The following is a 23,535-nucleotide window of genomic DNA, read 5'->3' on the forward strand; positions in this document are numbered from 1 at the left end:
TCAATATAAAAGTAAGGGACTACCTCTTTAATGTTGAGGGGTGTATACAGTGCATGATGGGGAGACGTTATAGGGTCTCTATAAGGCTAGGATAACACTAGCTAATATATTCCTCATCCGAGAGAATTGGGTCAATTTTATGTAAATCACACTTGTGAAAATTGGACTGCACTCTGATGTCATCCAAGCGCAGTACGTCGTTTTCCACAGATTCATTGACGTACATGTCCAATAATCAGATTCAATTCTGACATTCCTTTTCCTCGGACCGGCTCCGTTTTGGGGGGCGGGGGGGGGAAATCTGACTTGTGCGCTACCCCAAATTATAAACATTAGTCAGAGTGTGATCCGATGTTTTGTCAGGTTGCACTCGGACCGAAATACGGTGGTGTAAGCAAGCCATAATAGTGGAGTCCTACGATGGATGAAACATACTGCGTACACATCCAGTAATTGTTTTAGGCCTATGCTTGACAATGTCACATGTATAAAGAAGCGCGTAAAATACGAAAGGAAAGTCGTCTGACAGGTTTTTCCGGGAGGACCAGTTTTCTTTGGGCCGCGGCCTCCACTTTATTTTCATTCATGTTTGTTTGGACACACCGCTCGTGTGCCGCAACAGCTGTCACGTTCCATCTACTTTTGTCATTCTACCGAAAAATCCTCTAAATCGAGTGCTGGGCGGGGGATTACCCAACATTCAGAGGAGATGTAATAAAAAAAGGGGATTTATTTATTTATTTTTTTTTATTCATTAATTTTTATTTATTTTTTTTCAATTATTCATTGGGTTTTAGTTCATACCGAGACGTATTTGCTGAGCAGTACATATGGGAAGGCTTGGATGACGGACCACCATCGTAGATGATCTATTCGAGGTTATAGGGGTGCTCCCATCTCTATGGGATAAATATTTAAAGGGAACCTGTCACCAGTTTTTTGACCTCTAAGCTGCGGCCACCACCAGTGGGCTTTTATATACAACATTCTAACATGCTGTATATAAGAGCCCAGGCCGGGGGTATAACATAAAAAAACACTTTATAATACTTACCTAACGGTCGCGCGGTTGGCCATATGGGCATGTCTGGTGCCGACGCCTCCTCTTTCGGCCATCTTCGCCCTCCTTCTGACTCCTGTGTGCATGATGCGTCTACGACATACACACTCGCCGATCCTGCGCAGGCGCGCTACAATACTTTGATCTGCCCTGCTCAGGACCTGAATGCCGGCGAGTGTGGATGATGTCGGATGCGTCATGCACCGCGGCTAGAGAAGGAGGACGAAGATTGACAAAAGAGACAGCGCCGGAGAACGGAGACGCCCATATGGCCAACCGCGCGACCGTTAGGTAAGTATTATAAAGTGTTTTTTATGTTCTCACAGCGGCCTGGGCTCTTGTATACAGCATGTTAGAATGCTGTATATAAGAGCCCGGTGGTGGTGGCCGCAGCTTATAGACCAAAAAAAGTGGTGACAGGTTCCCAATAAGATGCATGTGCAATAGATGCAGCATAGATGCAGATCCCACCAAAAGAACCCACATCTATCCCCAGAATGAGGCCTAAATCGGGAAGTGACTGCTATACAAATGAATAGAGACTGACGCGCCTGTACGACCAACCTCTCCACTTGTGGGTCTGATCTATCCTACATCTTTGGCATATTTAGTGGCTGTACCATAATGATTGTACGAGATTGGAATTACATCTTTGTAGACGCTGAACCTTCAAACTTATTCCATGGTTTACTTATTGATACTTACCTGTCACACTAGGTACAGGGAAGTACTAAGCGTACGATGGAAGGGAAACCCTATGTCTAGGGAGAGGGAAGATGGTGACCCCTGACTAAACATACCGCTGGTCCCTGGGGTCCCTCACCACCCTAGATAGGTTCCACACCTATGCACCAAGCCGGATACCTGACCCGAGGTATCCCTACTGCTGGGCCCAAAATAGGGAACAGATGGGATGAGCTCTTCGTCAACCCCCCTAAACACTATAGAAGACACAAGGAGGACACACAGGGGGGAAATGCATGAACTACTTATCATTAGATGAATCAGGTAGGAGTTCAGCAGAGCTTCCAGCAACAAAACCACAGAGGAGAGCAAGCCACCTGCTTGCCACCTCAGCTTGGATGAACTGAAAATATCACCAGCAGAGTCCATAGCAAGGAAGAAAGGGGTATTTAAACACCAAGTAAATACTGATAATCATCAGCTAGGTGGAAGGCGAGCTCCTGCTGGGTCCAAAAGGGAGTGAGGTGAATCCAGCAGGAAAGCTACCTATACCAATGAATACGGACAGCAGGAACAATGGAAAGTCGGGGAGCATTCTGCGCAGCCAGACGCTGTGACCTTCTATTGCCAGAGACCACAAGACTGTCACAAGTGACACACCCACTACCATGCCATATTTGCCTTTAAGGAGACGGACACAGCTGGGTGGCCACCATTCTGGGTGGTGGTATTTTACTGGTCACCCCCTTTTCTGGTTTAGACATTGCTGCCTGCCATGGTAGGTTTACCTTTTAATTGGCACATTTTGTGACTTGAAGCGGGCGACAGTGGAGCTGTTCCTAAGTAGCGCAGATCCCCTTGTCCTGTGTTCGTAGTTTAGTATATAATGAGGTTTATAAATCAGTAACTCTCATTATCCTCTTTCAACAGTTTTCTGTTCTGTATTGTATAAAGCTCGGTGGGATTATAAATTCCGGGTACTTAACCGTGTGTGTGCTGGACGTGGTCATTAAGGGACGTATGTTATTTCAGCTGTGTAATATGATCGATATATATAGCATTGTGACGAAGGTGCGGGATTCTGAATTCTGATAGAATATGGCTAGTCTTAAAGGTTTCTTATATTATTTTTCACAAAGCGGAGTAAATGCGTAGTCCTTGTTAAAAAAATTGTTTAAAAGAACAGAGAGTCCTCAGTGGTTGATACCTTTTAATGGCTAACTGAAAAGATGGTAATAATTGCAAGCTTTCGAGACTACTCAGGTCTCTTCATCAGGCATGGTATAACACAAAATCTGAAGAGTCACGTATTTATACACAACAGGACTTAGAATAGTGCAGTAAAAAAAAAAAAAAAAAAAAAAAAAAAAAAAAAAAAAAAAAGGAACAAGTTATATGAAACAGAACTATCTCTATGGCAGGGGGACAAGCTGTTCTAGCCATAAATACTGCTGCAGTTCAGTGTGAAAGTTTTATTGTCCTTTGATAAGGGTCTGGTCCAGGGCTGTGACACGCTCGGGTGGTCAGAGGAGCACATCTTTTAACTGATGTAAAAAGACATGAATCCATGAGACACATTCATTCCTTCTCTGAATGTGTCAAAGGTCATCATAAGTTTGTACTCCCATAGTCTGGGTCCCAGAGAGACAGGAGACTATGGGAGTACAAACTTATGATGACCTTTGACACATTCAGAGAAGGAATGAATGTGTCTCATGGATTCATGTCTTTTTACATCAGTTAAAAGATGTGCTCCTCTGACCACCCGAGCGTGTCACAGCCCTGGACCAGACCCTTATCAAAGGACAATAAAACTTTCACACTGAACTGCAGCAGTATTTATGGCTAGAACAGCTTGTCCCCCTGCCATAGAGATAGTTCTGTTTCATATAACTTGTTCCTTTTTTTTTTTTTTTTTTTTTTTTTTTTTTACTGCACTATTCTAAGTCCTGTTGTGTATAAATACGTGACTCTTCAGATTTTGTGTTATACCATGCCTGATGAAGAGACCTGAGTAGTCTCGAAAGCTTGCAATTATTACCATCTTTTCAGTTAGCCATTAAAAGGTATCAACCACTGAGGACTCTCTGTTCTTTTAAACAATTTTTTTATCTCTACTGGCTAACACGGTACAAAGATATATTTTACTTGTAGTCCTTGTTAATATACTAAGCCAAACAAACTTTTTTCTTGTACCTTTTGTGTCTTTTTCATCTAGATCTGCCCCTTTAGGCATCCAGCTACTCTTATCTGCTAAAACCACAGTACCCAGTAGCACCTTGCCTCGCTTCAGTGCTGCCCCCTCCCTCCCTCCCCACAATCTCCGCTGTACTCTTGACTAGTTCCACTTCCGAATTAGTATCAAGCTAATCTAAGCTCTTTTGTGTACTCTCTGCTGTTGTATATTACATTGCCTGACTGATTTTATCTTTTGCCTTCTACATCATTATAGCTGCAGTGTAGTTTTACATCATTAGCTGGTTATAGCAGAGCTCAGCTGTTCTGCACTCTTCCACAATGGCAATGTTGATCTGTGTTTGTTGTCTGCTGCTGAGAGATCAGTTACATGAAACTGTAAATGCTGCTTTATCGATGCATATGGCAGAAGATAATCCTCTGCAATATACTGTATATATGGAACATAATGGGCAAGTACAACAATCGTAAACAAAACAAGGCACAGACTGGTACAGGAGGAGAGGTGTCACTGTCTAAGGGGATGGGTGAGGCACTGAGGATACAGTAGGTGAAGGTAGAGATGGTCGTGCGGCGCTATGGAGGACTGAGGGTTCCTGCAGGTTGTAAGCTTGTCTGAAGAGGTGGGTCTTCAGGTTCCTTTTGAAGAAATACGCATCAATAGAGCGACATTTGGAGTTTCACATCACTGAACTCTCAACCGCAACTCTCAGACAACAAATACAGCTCAATTAATCTCAGCCCTTGTACACAGAGCCCCATTCTGCATTACATCACTCCTTTCAGCCCCCTACTGGAGTATCTCATCTCACAACCCCTCTGTTAAGAGCCCGAATCCTGTAGTATATCTTTCCTTTCAGTCCCATCTACATCCTACACTAGACCTCTCCCTTCCATATACAGCCGCATCCTGAGGCACATCTCTCCTTTCTGTCCCCTCTATATACAGACAATGCAGCAGTATATCTTTTCTTTCCGTCCCGTCTATATACAATAAGTACAATCATATCTTTCAATATCTACCCTTTCTCCCCCCTACTATGTACAGCTGCACCCAGTAGTACACCTCCTTTCTGATATATATGTGCCCATGCTTCAGTATATGGTTACTTTCTTTCCCTTCTGCATACAGCCCCATCCTGCAGCATCTATTTTCTGTCCCCTGTATATACAGCTCCGTCCTGCAGCATCTATTTTCTGTCCCCTGTATATACAGCTCCGTCCTGCAGCATCTATTTTCTGTCCCCTGTATATACAGCTCCGTCCTGCAGCATCTATTTTCTGTCCCCTGTATATACAGCCCCATCCTGCAGCATCTATTTTCTGTCCCCTGTATATACAGCTCTGTCCTGCAGCATCTATTTTCTGTCCCCTGTATATACAGCTCCGTCCTGCAGCATCTATTTTCTGTCCCCTGTATATACAGCCCCATCCTGCAGCATCTATTTTCTGTCCCCTGTATATACAGCTCCGTCCTGCAGCATCTATTTTCTGTCCCCTGTATATACAGCTCCGTCCTGCAGCATCTATTTTCTGTCCCCTGTATATACAGCCCCATCCTGCAGCATCTATTTTCTGTCCCCTGTATATACAGCTCCGTCCTGCAGCATCTATTTTCTGTCCCCTGTATATACAGCTCCGTCCTGCAGCATCTATTTTCTGTCCCCTGTATATACAGCTCCGTCCTGCAGTACATCCTTCTTTGGTTATGGGCATTGCTGCTTCCAAGTCTAAGCTGTGCAATGTTACGTTTGTCCATGTCCTGACATCCCTCACAGTAAAAGCTCTTTTTTTTTTTTTCTAGTACATGTTTCCAAGTTGTCCTCTTCTATCATATTGTATTCAGGAAAGGTTGGTAATGGCCTCCAGTACAGGTTTCCCAGTACGCTAAGTACATACATGCCAACTTTAAGAAGTGGTTTTGCTGGAGATTCTGTAGTGGGTGTGTAAAGTTTGGCGTTAAAATTTTTGGTATAACTGTGCTCTTTATTACAAACCATGTACTTTTTCATTTGTGCGTTTACTACCCCCCAGAATGTGTGCACACCATTGTTTTGTCCAAGCATGCAACATCATGTTCAAGGAACTTCACTGAGATTTTTCACATTTTTTTTTTCATGAGTTATCCTCTTAGGCTATGTGCCCACGCTGCGGAAAATGCGTAGATTTTGCCGCGGATTTCTCGCGGAAAAGCCGCAGATTTTCCAGAAATCTTCAGCACAGCTACTCCCCAGCCATTTCTATGGCATTTGGGAAATGCTGTGCCCACGCTGCGGATTTTTCCGCAGCGGAAATCGTGTGGATTTTCGTGCGGAAAAATCTGCAGCATGTCAATTATTGTTGCGGATTTTCGTGCGGATTTTGCCTATTCAATTGAATTAAAAAAAAAATTGCAAAATCCGCACAAAATCTGCATCTATGAAAAGGTGCGGATTCCGGGGGAAAGCTGCGGATTTTGATGCAGAAAAATCCGCAGATAGAGTCCCGTGGGCACATAGCCTTGGTCGATTATTAGTGCAGACAGACCACCTTGGTCCATTATTATTGCAGATAGACCATTCAGTCACACCTGACAACTAACAAGCTCAAAGTAGGCTATGTGCCCACGGGGACAGTGTCCTGCGGATATATCCGCAGGACATTCCACAATAAAACCGCAACATGTAAACGGACAAAGTTGTGCTGCGGTTTTCTGGGCGCTCCTGCGGATATATCCGCAGGACACTGTCCCCGTGGGCACATACCTGGGACAGCCAAAAAGCTCAAAGTAGGCTATGTGCCCACGGGGACAGTGTCCTGCGGATATATCCGCAGGACATTCCGCAGGAGCGCCCAGAAAACCGCAGCACAACTTTGTCCGTTTACATGCTGCGGTTTTATTGCGGAATGTCCTGCGGATATATCCGCAGGACACTGTCCCCGTGGGCACATAGCCTACTTTGAGCTTTTTAGCTGTCCCAGGTGAGTTGTCAGGTGTGACTGAATGGTCTATCTGCAATAATAATGGACCGAGGTGGTCTGTCTGCACTAATAATGGACCAAGAGGGTCTATCTGCACTAATAATGGACCAAGGGGGTCTATCTGCAATAATAATGGACCGAGGGGTCTACCTGCAATAATAATGGCCCGAGGGGTCTGTCTGCAATAATAATGGACCGAATGGGTCTGTCTGCACTAATAATGGACCAAGAGGGTCTATCTGCACTAATAATGGACCAAGGGGGTCTATCTGCAATAATAATGGACCGAGGGGTCTATCTGCAATAATAATGGACCGAGGGGTCTACCTGCAATAATAATGGACCGAATGGGTCTGTCTGCAATAATAATGGACCGAATGGGTCTGTCTGCAATAATAATGGCCCGAGGGGTCTGTCTGCAATAATAATGGACCGAATGGGTCTGTCTGCAATAATAATGGACCGAGGGGTGTATCTGCAATAATAATGGACCGAGGGGGTCTGTCTGCAATAATAATGGACCGAGGGGGTCTGTCTGCAATAATAATGGCTCGAGGGGTGTATCTGCAGTAATAATGGACAAAGGGGGTCTATCTGCAGTAATGGACCGAGGGGTCTATCTGCAATAATAATGGACCGAGGGGGTCTATCTGCAATAATAATGGACCGAGGGGGTCTATCTGCAATAATAATGGCTCGAGGGGTCTGTCTGCAATAATAATGGCTCGAGGGGTGTATCTGCAGTAATAATGGACCAAGGTGTGTATCTAAAAAGATGTCTCTCGGGTCTCTGACATTATAAGGTTGTCAATGTGATATTCCAGATATTACTTTTGATTAAAAAGTGGTGTAAGTAAAATGGCTAATTAGCATTCTGTCTCTATTATCTCTTTCAGAGGTGCCAGAAGAACTCTGCTCCCCCTGCTACACAGACCAGTATGAACAGGAGCACGTCAAGCCAGCGGTGATCAGCCTCCTATTGTCTGCGGATGTGTACTGCCGGGCCTACCGCAGAGCATTGCCTCACGACAGCTCCCCTCCCAGGGACAATGCCGGCCTGCTGCTCCTCCTGTCTCGGAAGGGGTTCCCCCCTGTGCACCAAGGAGAACCTGTGAAGACCAGCGATCTGAGGGAGAAGCCCATTCGCATGGTAAGGACAGGGGACTGTAAATGTTAAATGTGATAAATAGTAATGCAGAATATATAAAGCTATATGATATATTTCTTTGTCGCTCTATTGGGAGACCCAGACAATTGGGTGTATAGGCTATGCCTCCGGAGGCTGCACAAAGTATTACACTCAAAAGTGTTAAGCCCCTCCCCTTCTGCCTATACACCCCCCGTGCTCCCACGGGCTCCTCAGTTTTATTGCTTTGTGCGAAGGAGGCAGACCTGCACACATAGCTCCACAGATTGGTCAGCAGCAGCTGCTGACCAGGTCGGATGGAAGAAAAGTGGGCCCATATAGGGCCCCCAGCATGCTCCCTTCTCACCCCACTCTTGTCGGCGGTGTTGTTAAGGTTGAGGTACCCATTGCGGGTACGGAGGCTGGAGCCCACATGCTGTTTTCCTTCCCCATCCCCCTCAGGGCTCTGGGCGAAGTGGGATCCTATCGGTCTCCAGGCACTGAGACCGTGCTTCATCCACAACTCCTGTGGAGCCTGCTGGATAGGAGCCGGGTACCGTTCAGGGACATGGCCCTGCTACTTGAAGGTACTCTGTATCCCTGTGGGGACCGCGCACGGCAACACCTCAGCTTTGCTGGGTGTGCTAGTGCACCGGGGACCGCGGCGCTGACCGGGTTAAACTGTGCCATTACACACTCAGCGTCGCTGAGTGTGTTTATATGTAGGGGCTACCGCGCTAACCGCCGCTGCCATGGGAAACTGCGGCGCGGCTGGGACTTGTAGTTCGCCGGGGACTTCGGCGCCGGCCGCGCTTTTACGGCGGCCACGCTTATACTCGAGTCCCCGGCTTTCTTGCGGCCTAGTTTCCTTTTCTCCCGCCCCCAGCCCTGACAGGCAGGGGAAGGGCGGGACGCTGCACGGAACGAGCAGCACTGAGGGCTGGAGTATGATTTCCATTCTCTACCCCCCTCACTGTGCACAGTGTGAGCACCAGTTCCCGCACTTTCTCGGCCACGCCCACGGCTCCCTCCTCTCGTCAGGACGCCGCAGCCATTCCTGTCAGCTCCTCCGACGCTGCAGAGGGGGACAAACCCTGGGAGACCCAGACATGGTCTCTGGTGGCCTCACAACCGCTTTAAAGCGGGTGGTAAGCAGCACCTGTTGGTGCTAGCCCCATGGTGCTGTAGTGTATTGATACATTATTTATTTATAGTATACTCTTTCACTGTATGAGCACAGTTCATTCTGGCTATATACCCTATTGTGTTACTCAGGGAAAACAATAGCATGGCGCCCACAAAGGCAGGGGTGCCAAAACACAGGCTTATTATGCTGCCTGCGCCGCTTGTACGACCCAGCTGCCGGCAGGTCCCACTGACCCTCATGGTGTGCAATGTTCGGCCCCTGTGGCACTTCTTCAGCCAGAGCCTCTGCTAAGAGGGGCCCAGGGGGAGCCACCTGTTGACACTGTCCAGGTGACGGGGACTGAGTTTGCAAAACTCTCTGAGACTATGGCTAAGATACTAGAAGCCTTGCAGTCCAGGCCGGTATCTCAGCAAAGGGACTCTGTTGAATCATTGTAACCTGGCCCCCCTCAGTTGGACCAACAATGTCCTCCCGGGGTATCTCATACATCCCAGGCTGAGGGTTCTGACTTAGACCCCAGTCCCAGACCGACTAAGCGGGCTCGCTTAGAATTTCCCTCGACATCATATTGTTCAGGGTCTCAGCGGGGGGAATCTCTGGTTGATGATGCGGAGACAGCTGATCAGGATTCTGATCCTGAGGGCGCTCTCAATCTTAATACTCCAGACGGGGACGCCATAGTGAACGATCTTATTGCGTCCATCAATCAAATGCTGGATATTTCTCCCTCAACTCCTCCGGCGGAGGAGTCAGCTTCTCAGCAGGAGAAATTCCGTTTCAGGTTCCCCAAGCGTACACAGAGTATGTTTCTAGACCACTCTGATTTCAGAGAGGCAGTCCAGAATCACCATGCTTGTCCAGATAAGCGTTTTTCTAAGCGCATTAAGGATACACGTTATCCTTTTCCCCCTGACGTGGTTAAAGGTTGGACTCAGTGTCCCAAAGTGGATCCTCCAATCTCCAGACTGGCGGCTAGATCCATACTTGCAGTGGAAGATGGGGCCTCGCTCAAAGATGCCACTGACAGGCAGATGGAGCTCTGGTTGAAATCCATCTATGAAGCTATCGGAGCTTCTTTTGCCCCAGCATTCGCAGCCGTATGGGCGCTACAAGCTATCTCAGCAGGTCAAGCGCAAATTGAAGCAGCCACATGCACGTCCGCGCCACAAGTGGCATCCATTACCACCCAGACCTCGGCATTTGCGTCTTACGCTATTAATGCTGTCCTGGACTCTGCGAGCCGTACGGCGGTTGCGGCCGCCAATTCGGTGGTACTCCGCAGGGCCTTGTGGCTACGGGAATGGAAGGCAGATTCTGCTTCCAAAAAGCGCTTAACCAGTTTGCCAATTTCTGGCGACAGGCTGTTTGGCGAGCGTTTGGATGAAATCATCAAACATCCAAGGGAAAGGATATATCCTTACCCCAGCCCAAACAGAACATACCCCAACAGAGGAGAGGGCAGTCGAGGTTTCGGTCCTTTCGGGGCGAGGGCAGGTCCCAATTCTCCTCGTCCAAAAGGTCTCAGAAAGAACAAAGGAACTCTGATGCATGGCGGTCTAAGTCACGTCCTAAAAAGACCACCGGAGGCGCCGCTAACAAAGCGGCTTCCTCATGACGTTCGACCTCCTCTAGCAGCATCCTCGGTCGGTGGCAGGCTCTCCCGCTTTTGCGACACCTGGCTGCCACAAATAAAAGACCGCTGGGTGAGAGACATTCTGTCTCACGGTTACAAGATAGAGTTCACCTCTCGTCCCCCGACTCTATTCTTCAGGTCATCCCCGCCTCCCGAGCGAGCCGAGGCTCTTCTGCAGGCGCTGGGCACTCTGAAGGCGGAAGGAGTGGTGGTCCCTGTTCCTCTTCAGCAACAGAGCCACGGTTTTTACTCCAACTTGTTTGTAGTCCCAAAGAAGGACGGGTCTTTCCGCCCGGTCCTGGACCTGAAACTGCTCAACAAACACGTAAAAGCCAGACGGTTCAGGATGGAATCCCTCCGCTCCGTCATCGCTTCAATGTCCCAAGGAGATTTCCTTGCATCGATCGATATCAAAGATGCTTATCTCCACGTACCGATTGCTCCAGAACACCAGCGCTTCTTGAGCTTCGCCATAGGAAACGAACAACTGCAATTCGTGGCACTGCCGTTCGGCCTGGCAACAGCCCCACGGGTTTTTACCAAGGTTATGGCTACTGTAGTAGCGCTCCTACACTCGCAGGGTTACTCGGTGATCCCGTACTTGGACGATCTGCTAATCAAGGCACCTCTCAAGAGGCATGCCAACGCAGCCTCGACGCTACCCTGAAGACTCTCCAGGGTTTCGGGTGGATCAGCAATTTTCCAAAGTCAAATCTGACACCGGCCCAATCACTGACGTATCTTGGCATGGAGTTTCATACCCTCTCAGCGATAGTGAAGCTTCCGCTGATCAAGCAGCAGTCACTACAGAAAGGGGTACAATCTCTCCTTCAAGGCCAGTCACACCCCTTGAGGCGCTTCATGCACTTCCTGGGGAAGATGGTGGCAGCAATGGAGGCAGTCCCTTTCGCGCAGTTTCACCTGCGTCCCCTTCAATGGGACATCCTACGCAAATGGGACAGGTAGTCGACGTCCCTCGACAGGACCGTCTCCCTCTCTCAGGCGACCAAAGCTTCCCTTCGGTGGTGGCTTCTTCCCACTTCATTATCGAAGGGGAAATCCGTCCTACCCCCATCCTGGGAAGTAGTCACGACGGACGCGAGTCTGTCAGGGTGGGGAGCGGTTTTTCTCCACCACAGGGCTCAGGGTACGTGGACCCAGCAAGAGTCCTCGCTTCAGATCAATGTTCTGGAAATACGGGCAGTGTATCTTGCCCTGAAAGCGTTCCAGCAGTGGCTGGAAGGCAAGCAGATCCGAATTCAGTCGGACAATTCCACAGCGGTGGCATACATCAACCACCAAGGCGGCACACGCAGCCGGCAAGCCTTCCAGGAAGTCCGGCGGATTTTGATGTGGGTGGAAGCCACGGCCTCCACCATATCCGCAGTTCACATCCCAGGCGTGGAAAACTGGGAAGCAGATTATCTCAGTCGCCAGGGCATGGACGCAGGGGAATGGTCCCTTCACCCGGACGTGTTTCAGGAGATCTGTTGCCACTGGGGGGTGCCGGACGTCGACCTCATGGCGTCCCGGCACAACAACAAGGTACCAATGTTCATGGCACGGTCTCAAGATCCAAGAGCTATGGCGGCAGACGCCTTAGTTCAGGATTGGTCGCAGTTTCAGCTCCCTTATGTGTTTCCTCCGCTGGCACTGTTGCCCAGAGTGTTACGCAAGATCAGGGCCGACTGCCGCCGCGCCATCCTCGTCGCTCCAGACTGGCCGAGGAGGTCGTGGTACCCGGATCTGTGGCATCTCACGGTCGGCCAACCGTGGGCACTACCAGACCGAACAGACTTGCTATCTCAAGGGCCGTTTTTCCATCTGAATTCTGCGGCCCTCAACCTGACTGTGTGGCCATTGAGTCCTGGATCCTAGCGTCTCCAGGGTTATCTCAAGACGTCATTGCCACTATGAGACAGGCTAGGAAACCAACGTCCGCCAAGATCTATCACAGGACGTGGAAAATTTTTCTGTCGTGGTGCTCTGCTCAGGGTTGTTCTCCCTGGCCATTTGCATTACCTACTTTTCTGTCCTTCCTTCAATCTGGACTGGAAAAGGGTTTGTCGCTCGGCTCCCTTAAGGGACAAGTCTCAGCGCTCTCTGCGTTTTTCCAGAAGCGCCTAGCCAGACTTCCACAGGTACGCACATTCCTGCAGGGGGTTTGTCACATAGTTCCACCTTACAAGCGGCCGTTAGAACCCTGGGATCTAAACAGGGTGCTGATGGTTCTTCAGAAACCACCATTCGAGCCAATGAGAGTTATTTCCCTCTCACGACTCTCGCAGAAAGTGGTTTTTCTAGTAGCAGTCACTTCCCTTCGGAGAGTGTCTGAGCTAGCAGCGTTGTCGTGCCAAGCCCCTTTCCTGGTGTTTCACCAGGACAAGGTGGTTCTACGTCCGGTTCCGGAATTTCTCCCTAAGGTGGTATCCCCCTTTCATCTCAATCAGGATATTTCCTTACCTTCTTTTTATCCTCATCCAGTTCACCAATGTGAAAAGGATTTGCACTTGTTAGATTTGGTGAGAGCACTCAGACTCTACATTTCTCGTACGGCGCCCCTGCGCCGCTCGGATGCACTCTTTGTCCTTGTCGCTGGCCAGCGTAAAGGGTCACAGGCTTCCAAATCAACCCTGGCTCGGTGGATCAAGGAGCCAATTATCGAAGCTTACCGTTCGGCTGGGCTTCCGGTTCCCTCAGGGCTGAAGGCCCATTCTACCAGAGCCGTGGGCGCGTCCTGGGCTTTGAGGCACCAGGCTACGGCTCAGCAGGTGTGTCAGGCGGCTACCTGGTCGAGCCTGCACACTTTCACGAAGCACTATCAGGTGCATACCTATGCTTCGGCGGATGCCAGCCTAGGTAGACGAGTCCTTCAGGCGGCGGTTGCCCACCTGTAGGAAAGGGCCGTTTTACGGCTCTCTTACGAGGTATTATTTTACCCACCCAGGGACTGCTTTTGGACGTCCCAATTGTCTGGGTCTCCCAATAGAGCGACAAAGAAGAAGGGAATTTTGTTTACTTACCGTAAATTCCTTTTCTTCTAGCTCTAATTGGGAGACCCAGCACCCGCCCCTATTTTTTTGTGTACACATGTTGTTCATGTTGAATGGTTTCAGTTCTCCGATATTCCTTCGGATTGAAGTTACTTTAAACCAGTTTTTAATTCTTTTTCCTCCTTCTTGCTTTTGCACCAAAACTGAGGAGCCCGTGGGAGCACGGGGGGTGTATAGGCAGAAGGGGAGGGGCTTAACACTTTTGAGTGTAATACTTTGTGCAGCCTCCGGAGGCATAGCCTATACACCCAATTGTCTGGGTCTCCCAATTAGAGCTAGAAGAAAAGGAATTTACGGTAAGTAAACAAAATTCCCTTCTTTATAGGCGGAGAGTATATCCATATCTGCTCTGCTGTATGTACACTTTCAGGTTCAGCTTTTGATTTATAATATACCGCAGCCAGATTGTGTATGTTGATGTAACGGCTCATTCATATGACCGTTCCGTTTTTGCGGTTCGCAAAAAAGGTCCGTTTTTTTCTCACGGATGCATCCGTGTGACTTCCGTTCCGTATACGGGCCACGTGGCATCCAAGTGCCTTCCATTTTTTTTTGCGGACCGCAAAACACGGAAGCAGCTAGATAAATAGATGGATAGCTAGATATAGATAGAGACAGAGAGAGGGATAGATAGATAATAGATGAGAAAGACATATAATGTCCCACTCCCCAGCATTTTGTAATCTTGCACACTTTAGTGCCTTTCATGTGGCACTATAGGATGCTTAGCCTTGTATTTAGCCAAAAAATGTAATAATTAAAAAAAAAACGAGGTGGGGTCCCCCCTATTTTTTTGTAGCCAGCTCAGGTAAAGCAGATGGCTGCAACCTGCAGACCACAGCTGGCAGCTTCACCTTGGCTGATAATCCATAACAGAGCACACCCCACGCTGTTATTTTAAATTTAAATAAATAAATAATTTAAAAAAAAAAAACGTGCGGTCCCCCCAAATTAGATCACCAGCCAAGGTAAAGCGGACAGCTGTGGTCTGGTATTCTCAGACTAGGGAGGTCCGCGGTTCTTGGACCCTCCCCAGCCTAAGAATAACAGGTTGCAGCTGCCCCAGAAGTAGCGCATCCATTAGATGTGCCAATCCTGGTGCTTTACCCCAGCTCATTCCGATGCCCTGGTGCAGTGGCAAACTGGGTAATATATGGGGTTGATACCAGATGTGTAATGTCACCTGGCATCAAGCCCTGGGGTTACTGATGTCATGGCATCTATCAGATACCCGACATCAGTAACCCAGTCAGTAATTAAAAAAAAAAAAAATAGACGACAAACCTATTTTTATTTCAAGAAAAACTCAACACATTCCCTCTTTCACCAATTTATTGAAAAGAAAAAAACAAATCTGGGTCCAGCGTAATCCAATAAGGGGGTCCCACGACGATCCATACTCGCTGTCCCGGTCAATGAAGAACATAACGTTCCCCATTGACTGGGAGAGCAATGCAGTGACCTGAGCTAACATCATGAGGTCAGCCCAGGGAACTGCAGGGCATGACCAGCGCTGACTTCTGGAGGTTAGCGAGGTACATTACCTGCGGTGATGGAAACCGCTGCACTCCTGACATCAGCGCTGGTCACGGAGTTTTTTATGCCCGCCGCATTCTCAGATCACCTCTTGTGAATGGTCCGTGACGTCACAGCTAATCAGTCTCGGGCCGGCCGCGAGCGGTGATGTGAGAATGCAGCTGTCAGTGACAAGCGCTTATGTCAGGAGGGCAGGACTTCATCACCGCAGGTAATGAACTTTACTAACCTCCTGACGGCAACGCTCATCATCCCCGCGGCTGCTCGCACTGCAGTGCGAGCAGCCACGGGGTTGGCGGGGGAGCGGGACACAGACTGCATGGGCACCCGTCGGAGGTCACACGGAGGTGCTTCCGTGCGGCTTCCAGGGATTTTGCGGGCCCATTGACTTGTATTGAGTCACGGTCCGTTATTACGGAACAGAATAGGACATGTTCCATAATAACGGAACGGACATACGGCATCCGATGTGTTGTTTTTTTTTGTTTTTTTTTTGTAGGATCAGATGCACATGGAAGTGCTTGTGTGCCATCCGATCCTACGCAAAAGACATTGAAAAGATGGTCCTGTCCGTGGGTCCACAAAAAAACAGGAACTGACCAGGACAGACGGAACAGTCATGTGAATGAGCCCTAAGGCATAGGTTCGGGGAGGTAGTTGTGGGCGAGGGATTCCCTCCGGTAGACACCCCAGGACCACTTCACAGAAGAAATGTTATGGTCCTGGCTGGGTGTGTGAGCTTTAGGTCTTCGGTTGGTCTGCCCCTGTAGGCCGCATGCTGCCGGAGGCGTTGCCGGCCTGCACCGGTTGTTATAGCATTCAATGAAGGAGGCCACTGGTTCTTCATAAACAACATTTTACTAAACAGTGTTCGGTGGAGGACCAAGCACAATACATAGCGGGCACATAACTTATTTGCCATTTTTTTTACACAAAGTACCAAAAGACAAAGTTCCTCAATGTTCACTTTAGATGTTACTGTCCCGGTTATTCCCAGACCTTCTGCCACAACCCAGCTTAGCACAAAAGTATTGTTCATTAGAGTCCTTCTAGTTCATTTGTGGTTCCACGTCCTCCCATCAACAAGGAGTAGTGACACTCCCGGGTCTACCGCCCAGAACTGCATTCCCGTCTCATGTTCACCACCATTTCAGCCCGTTTCTTTTCAGCAGTAAGCTACCCAGGGCCTGCTACTAAGCAGCTGTTCACAGACCCCACACACAAGGATTGTTTTCGGCTCTTTGACCAGTCCCAGATTTCACTGCCGGTCTCGTCTCTGGGTGTAACCACCTTCCGAAATTCCGTGATACTTTCTCGCTACTCTTGCTTGGTCTTTCACTCCTTCCTGCCCCAAGTCACCCGAAGAATGTGACCCAAATGACCTGATGGACCCATATGTCCGAACTCTGCTCTGGTCATTCCCCAACTGCACTCTAAGATGGAACCTGTCCCTCTCCCTCAGCACTGCTCCTCCCCCATGGGCTAATCTCAACTGCCAACTCACTGGCCCTGCAGTCAGTTGCTAGGCAACCTATCTTACCAACATTCTATGTTCTAATCCTCTAACACTACCAGCACTGCTACATCTATACATTACAATTACACCACATCTTACGAATATATATATATATATATATATATACATACACACACACACACACATATATGCATGTGTGTGTGTGTACATATATATATACATATATATACACACACACACACACACACACACACACACACACACACACACACACATATATATATATATATATATATATATATATATATATATATATATATATATATATATATATATATATATATATATATATATATATATATATAGTGTGTGTGTAATATATATATATATATACACACATATGCATGTGTGTGTATATATGTGTGTGTATATATATATATATATATATATATATATATATACGTATACATATACACACACACACACACACACACACACACACACACACACACACACACACACACACACACACACACACACATATATATATATATATATATATATATATATATATATGTGTGTGTGTATATATATGTATATATATATATATATATATTACACATACATATACATACATACATTTATTTTTATATATGTGTGTGTATGTATATGTGTGTATATATATATATATATATATATATATATATATATATATATATATATATATATATATATATATATATATATATATATATATATTATATTTTTTATAATATATATATATATATATATATATATATATATATATATATATATATATATATATATATATATATATATATATAATCACACTCACACACACACACACACATATTATAAAGTATTAGACCACATTTGGGGTCTTCAAGGGTAGGAACTCGACCACCATCTCACATTGATGTAGCACAGCTGTGTGTGTACACTGTGTGGGGTGTCTGTGGGCATTCTACTGTTTGATGGGGTGGGTTCTGTGGGAGCATCATACAGTGTGGTGGGCACTGAGGTTCTCATACAGGGAGGGGTCATGTAAGCAGTGCTATACTGCATGGGAACACAAATGGGCTTCACTAGGAGCAGTATTTCTGTGTGGGCACATATAAAGGATACTAATTTAACATAAAATATAAATTGTCCCTTTTTTACTTTTTGATAGTAGGCAAGTATGATGACTGTGCCCCAGCAAGGGACAGTTCAGTTTCCCCTTAGCTATTGCATGTGCTGTCTCTACAGTAAAGGCATTAATGTGTATAGTGTTTATGGGAAAAAATATAAAAAAATATAAAGGATCTGCTTGACTCTTGAACATGAGCCTTGTATGTCCTGATTCTGTCTTGCTGGGCTAATCATATGGCAGCCAGAGTGAAAATCAGGATCACACATTGGAGGAGTGATTTAGGTGAGACGAGTGTCATCAGGTGAATCCCTTTTTAACGTTAACTTTAATTCAGAGAGAGACCATAATGTCCTGACTATTGCCAATTCTGGATCAGGATGTGCAGAATACTAAAGTAATAGAAAAATAATAAATAGTCCGCTATAAATTTTATGTATTATGCTAAGGATGCTGGACTGTGAGAATTTTGCTTTTTGACAGTCCTGTGACACCCCCCCCCCCACTTGCTTGATATCTGTCACTTGCTCTCAGTGTTGGATACATAGCTGTTACCCATGGCTGGCATCAGCACTCTGCACACATGGACCAAGGGGGCCCACTCGCCGTTGGCAGTGGCTATGATGTATCCCGCAGCCCCGGGTCAAGTTCCGGGGACCTCACTGCTCAGGCGGCAGACACACATTCCTGCATGCAGCGTGTCACTGCTGCTTAGCGTTGTGTGCAGGGGCATTGAAGTTCATCTGTGGGTGGAGCTATGGTGCAGTGTGCTGAACTCCCGTTCTAACATGAAGAGAAGGTACCTGGAAGGATCCCATACACTCTAGCATCTACCATGAAGAGAGGAACCGCAGCACCAACCTCCTGCCGAGCAGTATGTCCCGTCCCCCCCCCCCAAGAACTGTCACCTGACCCTAGTGCTGTATACCCTTCAGACCTGTGTCCCCTGACCCCAGTGCTGTATACCTTTCAGAACTGTCTGCTCCTCACCACAGTGCTGTATACCCTCCAGACCTGTGTCCCCCATGACCCTAGTGCCGTGTGCCCACCCAGAGCTGACTGTCCTCTGACCCCCAGTGCTGTATACCCCCCAGAACTGTAGTCTCCAGACCTGAAACCAATAGAAAATCTTTGGAGTGAGCTGAAACTCTGTATTGCTCAGTGACAGCCCTGAAACCTGAAAGATCTGGAGAAGATCTGTATGGATGAGTGGGGCAAAATCCCCGCTGCAGTGTGTGCAAACCAGGTCAAGAACTACAGGTACAGGAAACGTCCGACCTCTGACTGCAAACAAAGGATTCTACAAAATATTAACGTATCTTTTTCTATTGTATCAAATACTTATCTTATGCAATAAAATGCAAATTATTTAAAAATCATACAATGTGATTTTTCTATTCTTTTTGTCACTGTTTAAGTGTACCTATGATAAAACTTAGACCTCTCCATTCTTTATAGGTGGGAAAACTAGCAAAATTTGCAGTGTCTGAAATACTTTCCGCACTGTATACTGGAAATATGGTATTACATAATTATAACAGCTGCAAAGTTTTCCGATGCAAAAACTGGTTCCAAAAGTGGACATAGCCTGACTATCTGATATGTTGCAGATTAGGGGTGCACACTATCTTTTTGTCCAAGGGCCACATTGCCATACTGAACCAATCCCAAGGGCCACAAAAAAAGTAAATGGATAATTATATGAATGCATCACCAGAACCACAATCAGTATATTTTTACATCACCAGAAAAATGTTTTAAGAATTTCAGGAGGACTTTGAGATGTTATGCTAAGTTTCTGCTCTAAAAAAATAATTTGTGATCGTACGCTAACTTCGGTACATGAAGGATGCGCCAGAACCTCCAATACAAGAATGCAGTGCTAGGACCACCTTCAGTACATGAATGCAGCCTCAGAACCACCGCCAGTACAAAAATGCAGCACCAGATCCACCGTCCGTACATGAATGCAGTGCCAGAACCACAGTCTGTACATGAATGCAGTGCCAGAGCCTTAGTCGATACTTAAATGCAGCTCTAGAACCACAGTCAGTACATGAATCCGGCATCAGTACCACTCTAAGTACTAGAATGCAGCGCCAGAACCACAGTCAGTACGGGAATGCAGCTACAGAACCTCCATCAGTACGGGAATACAGTGGTACAGTCATAGTCAGTTTGAAAATGCAGCGCCAGAACCATAGTCGGTACATGAATGCAGTGCCATAGCCATAGTCAGTACTTGAATGCAGCTCCAGAACCACAGTCAGTACATGAATGCCGCCTCAGAACCACAGTCAGTACGAGATTGCAGTGCCAGAACCACAGTCGGCACGAGAATGCAGCACCAGATCCACCGTCCGTACGAGAATGCAGTGCCAGAAGTATAGTCAGTACATGAATGCAGTGCCAGAGCCATAGTCGGTACTTAAATGCAGCTCCAGAGTCAGTACAAGAATGCAGCACCAGATCCACCGTCCGTACAAGAATGAAGTGCCAGAACCATAGTCGGTACATAAATGCAGTGCCAGATAAATGGTTGGTACTTTAATGCAGCGCCGGAACCTCCCTCAGGACAAGAATGTAGCGCCATAACCATAGTCAGCTCCTGAATACAGTGCCAGAACCTCCCTCAGTACAAGAATGCAGTACCAGAACCACAGTTAGTACAAGAATGCAGTGCCAGAGTCACCGCCTGTACATGAATAAATTGCCAAGCTTAGTGCAGTGATTGCAATGTCAGGTTAGCCTCATGTGCCATTCAATCGAGTGAATCGCAGCAAACTCTGAGGGCAGCATGCGGCCCGTGGGCCAAATATTGTGCAAGCCTGTCATAGATACACGTGAGAGTATCACTTCCAATGTTTATAAAACGCATTTAGGTCCTGGTTGGACATTACTAAGTTGTGCTGAATGGCTTCAAGAACACAGTTGATCTCCTTGGGCCATGTTCACAATTTCTTCGAGAATTTTCTTTTTCCAAGGACCTGTTCTGACATTGTCCACAAAAATGCTTCACAAAAATTTGAAAAAACTTTACACATAGAAGTTTTTCTTATTTTTTTTTTTTCTTATTTTCACTTGTACGATTGATTTTATTAAAATAAAATTAGTGATTACTCTGTAAAGGAAAATGCCCTACAGTCTCGGAGATGGATTCTCATTTCACCTAAAAATAAAGCTGAGGAGAAGCCGAAGTAATTGTAGAAGTGTCAGGTAAACAAAGACCTCATTCTGCTCCGATGGCATCTGCCGACATCAGAAACCGCTGCTAGTGGCCTCTTTGTTCTCGGAGAAACCGGCACACAACTGTGCATCTGACTTTAGATAAAAGTTTTCATTCCTGTTTTTCAGGGTGGTTGAATACGTTCTTTGCTTTGCCAGCCAGCCGTGACCGCTCCACCCTGACTTTTTGCTTCATGCCATTATTCGATGAGCCCGTCCCCAACCGGATGTAAACATGCATCATACGGGTGACCAGTACGGGGCATGCCTACACATTCCAAATATTATCCACAGAAAGATACACTGCACTAGATTTTGTAATGTTTCATGTTACTCCCTATCCAGAAATCTTATACTTTACAAAAACTGATGATCTAGGGCTCCTTTGTCCTTGGCCAGGAGGCAGCTTGCTGGATCAGGATTCTTTTCCCACCGCTCAAGGTCGCCCTTATGTTGGCGAGTGCATTGTTCTGTGATTTAATAGTACGGTACTATGTAGTGCTGTTACCCCTACATACTGTAAAAATATTCTGCACTTCGTCTAAAGGTGGCTTTACACACTGCAACATCGCAAACGACGTCGCTGTAACGTCACCGGTTTTGTGATGTAATAGCGACCTCCCCAGCGACATTGCAGTGTGTGAAATACATCAGCGACCTGGCCCCTGCTGTGAGGTTGCTGATTGCTACAAATCGTTCAGGACCATTCTTTGGTCCTTTGTTTCCCGCTGTGCAGCATGATCGCTAGAAAGTCTGTGTGTAAAGGGGACTTAAAACACTGGAAACGAGTGATGTCACTATCTGTCAATCACTATTCTGTCAGTCGGTCTCTCCCTCTCGGTCTCTATTCTCTCTGTGTCGGTCCGTCACTATCTTTGTCCCACTCACAGTCTGTGGGTCATTTTCCCCTCCTCTCTCATACTCACCGATCCCCGGCGCGGCGCTGCACGGCATTCACACTGCTGCGGCGGCTTTTCCTCTTTTGAAAAAGCCGGCTGCTCATTAAACAATTTCGTATTCCCTACTTTCCCCGCCCACAGGCGCCTATGATTGGTTGCAGTGAGACACGCCCCCACGCTGAGTGACAGGTGTCTCACTGCACTCAATCACAGCAGCCGGTGGGCGTGTGTATACAGTGCAGTGAAATAAATAATTAAAAAAACCGGCGTGCGGTCCCCCCCAATTTTAATACCAGCCAGATAAAGCCATACGGCTGCAGGCTGGTATTCTCACGATGGGGAGCTCCATGTTATGGGGAGCCCCCCAGCCTAACAATATCAGTCAGCAGCCGCCCAGAATTGCCGCATACATTATATGCGACAGTTCTGGGACTGTACCCGGCTCTTCCCGATTTGCCCTGGTGCGTTGGCAAATCGGGGTAATAAGGAGTTATTGGCAGCCCATAGCTGCCAATAAGTCCTAGATTTATCATGTCAGGCGTCTCCCCGAGATTCCTTCCATGATTAATCTGTAAATTACAGTAAATAAAACAGACACACCCGAAAAAATCATTTATTAGAAATAAAAAACATACACATTCCCTCATCACCAATTTAATAAGCCCCAAAAAGCCCTCCTTGTCCGGCGTAATCCACGGACCTCCAGCGTCGCTTCCAGCTCTGCTGCATGCAGGTGACAGGAGCTACAGAAGACACCGCCGCTCCTGTCACCTCCACGCAGCTAATGAAGACAGCCGCGCGATCGGCTGAGCTGTCACTGAGGTTACCCGCTGTCACTGGATCCAGCGGTGGATGCAGCGGTGGCCGCGGGTAACCTCAGTGACAGCTCAGCTGATCGCGCTACTCACCGCTGCTCCGGTCAGCTCCAGGAAGCAACTGAGGTGAGTAGCGCGATCAGCTGAGCTGTCACTGAGGTTACCCGCGGCCACCGCCGGGTCCAGGTAACCTCAGTGACAGCTCAGCTGATCGCACTATTGCCTTCATTAGCTGCGTGGAGGTGACAGGAGCGGCGGTGTATTCTGCTGCTCCTGTCACCTGCATGTAGCAGAGCTGGATGCGACGCTGGAGGTCCGTGGATTACGCCGGACAAGGAGGGCTTTTTGGGGCTGATTAAATTGGTGATGAGGGAATGTTTGTGTTTTTTATTTCTAATAAATGATTTTTTCAGTTGTGTGTGTTTTATTTACTGTAATTTACAGATTAATCATGGAAGGTATCTCGGGGAGACGCCTGACATGATTAATCTAGGAGTTATTGGCAGCTATGGGCTGCCAATAACTCCTTATTACCCCGATTTGCCAACGCACCAGGGCAAATCGGGAAGAGCC

At 47.2% G+C, this 23,535-nt stretch overlaps 1 protein-coding gene across 3 annotated transcripts in view; it reads left to right on the top strand.

The window, feature by feature from the left end:
- CAMSAP3 (calmodulin regulated spectrin associated protein family member 3) overlaps positions 1 to 23,535 on the top strand; it is a 169,219-nt gene that overhangs the window by 76,730 nt on the left and 68,954 nt on the right. For all 3 annotated transcript variants that reach the window (XM_075346362.1, XM_075346363.1, XM_075346364.1), the window contains exon 2: positions 7,798 to 8,051. In XM_075346362.1, coding sequence (XP_075202477.1) covers positions 7,798 to 8,051 — 254 coding nt within the window. The remainder of the gene's footprint in view (positions 1 to 7,797; positions 8,052 to 23,535) is intronic.

The sequence above is a fragment of the Anomaloglossus baeobatrachus genome, chromosome 4 (assembly GCF_048569485.1).
Source record: "Anomaloglossus baeobatrachus isolate aAnoBae1 chromosome 4, aAnoBae1.hap1, whole genome shotgun sequence".
Taxonomy (NCBI): Eukaryota; Metazoa; Chordata; class Amphibia; order Anura; family Aromobatidae; genus Anomaloglossus; species Anomaloglossus baeobatrachus.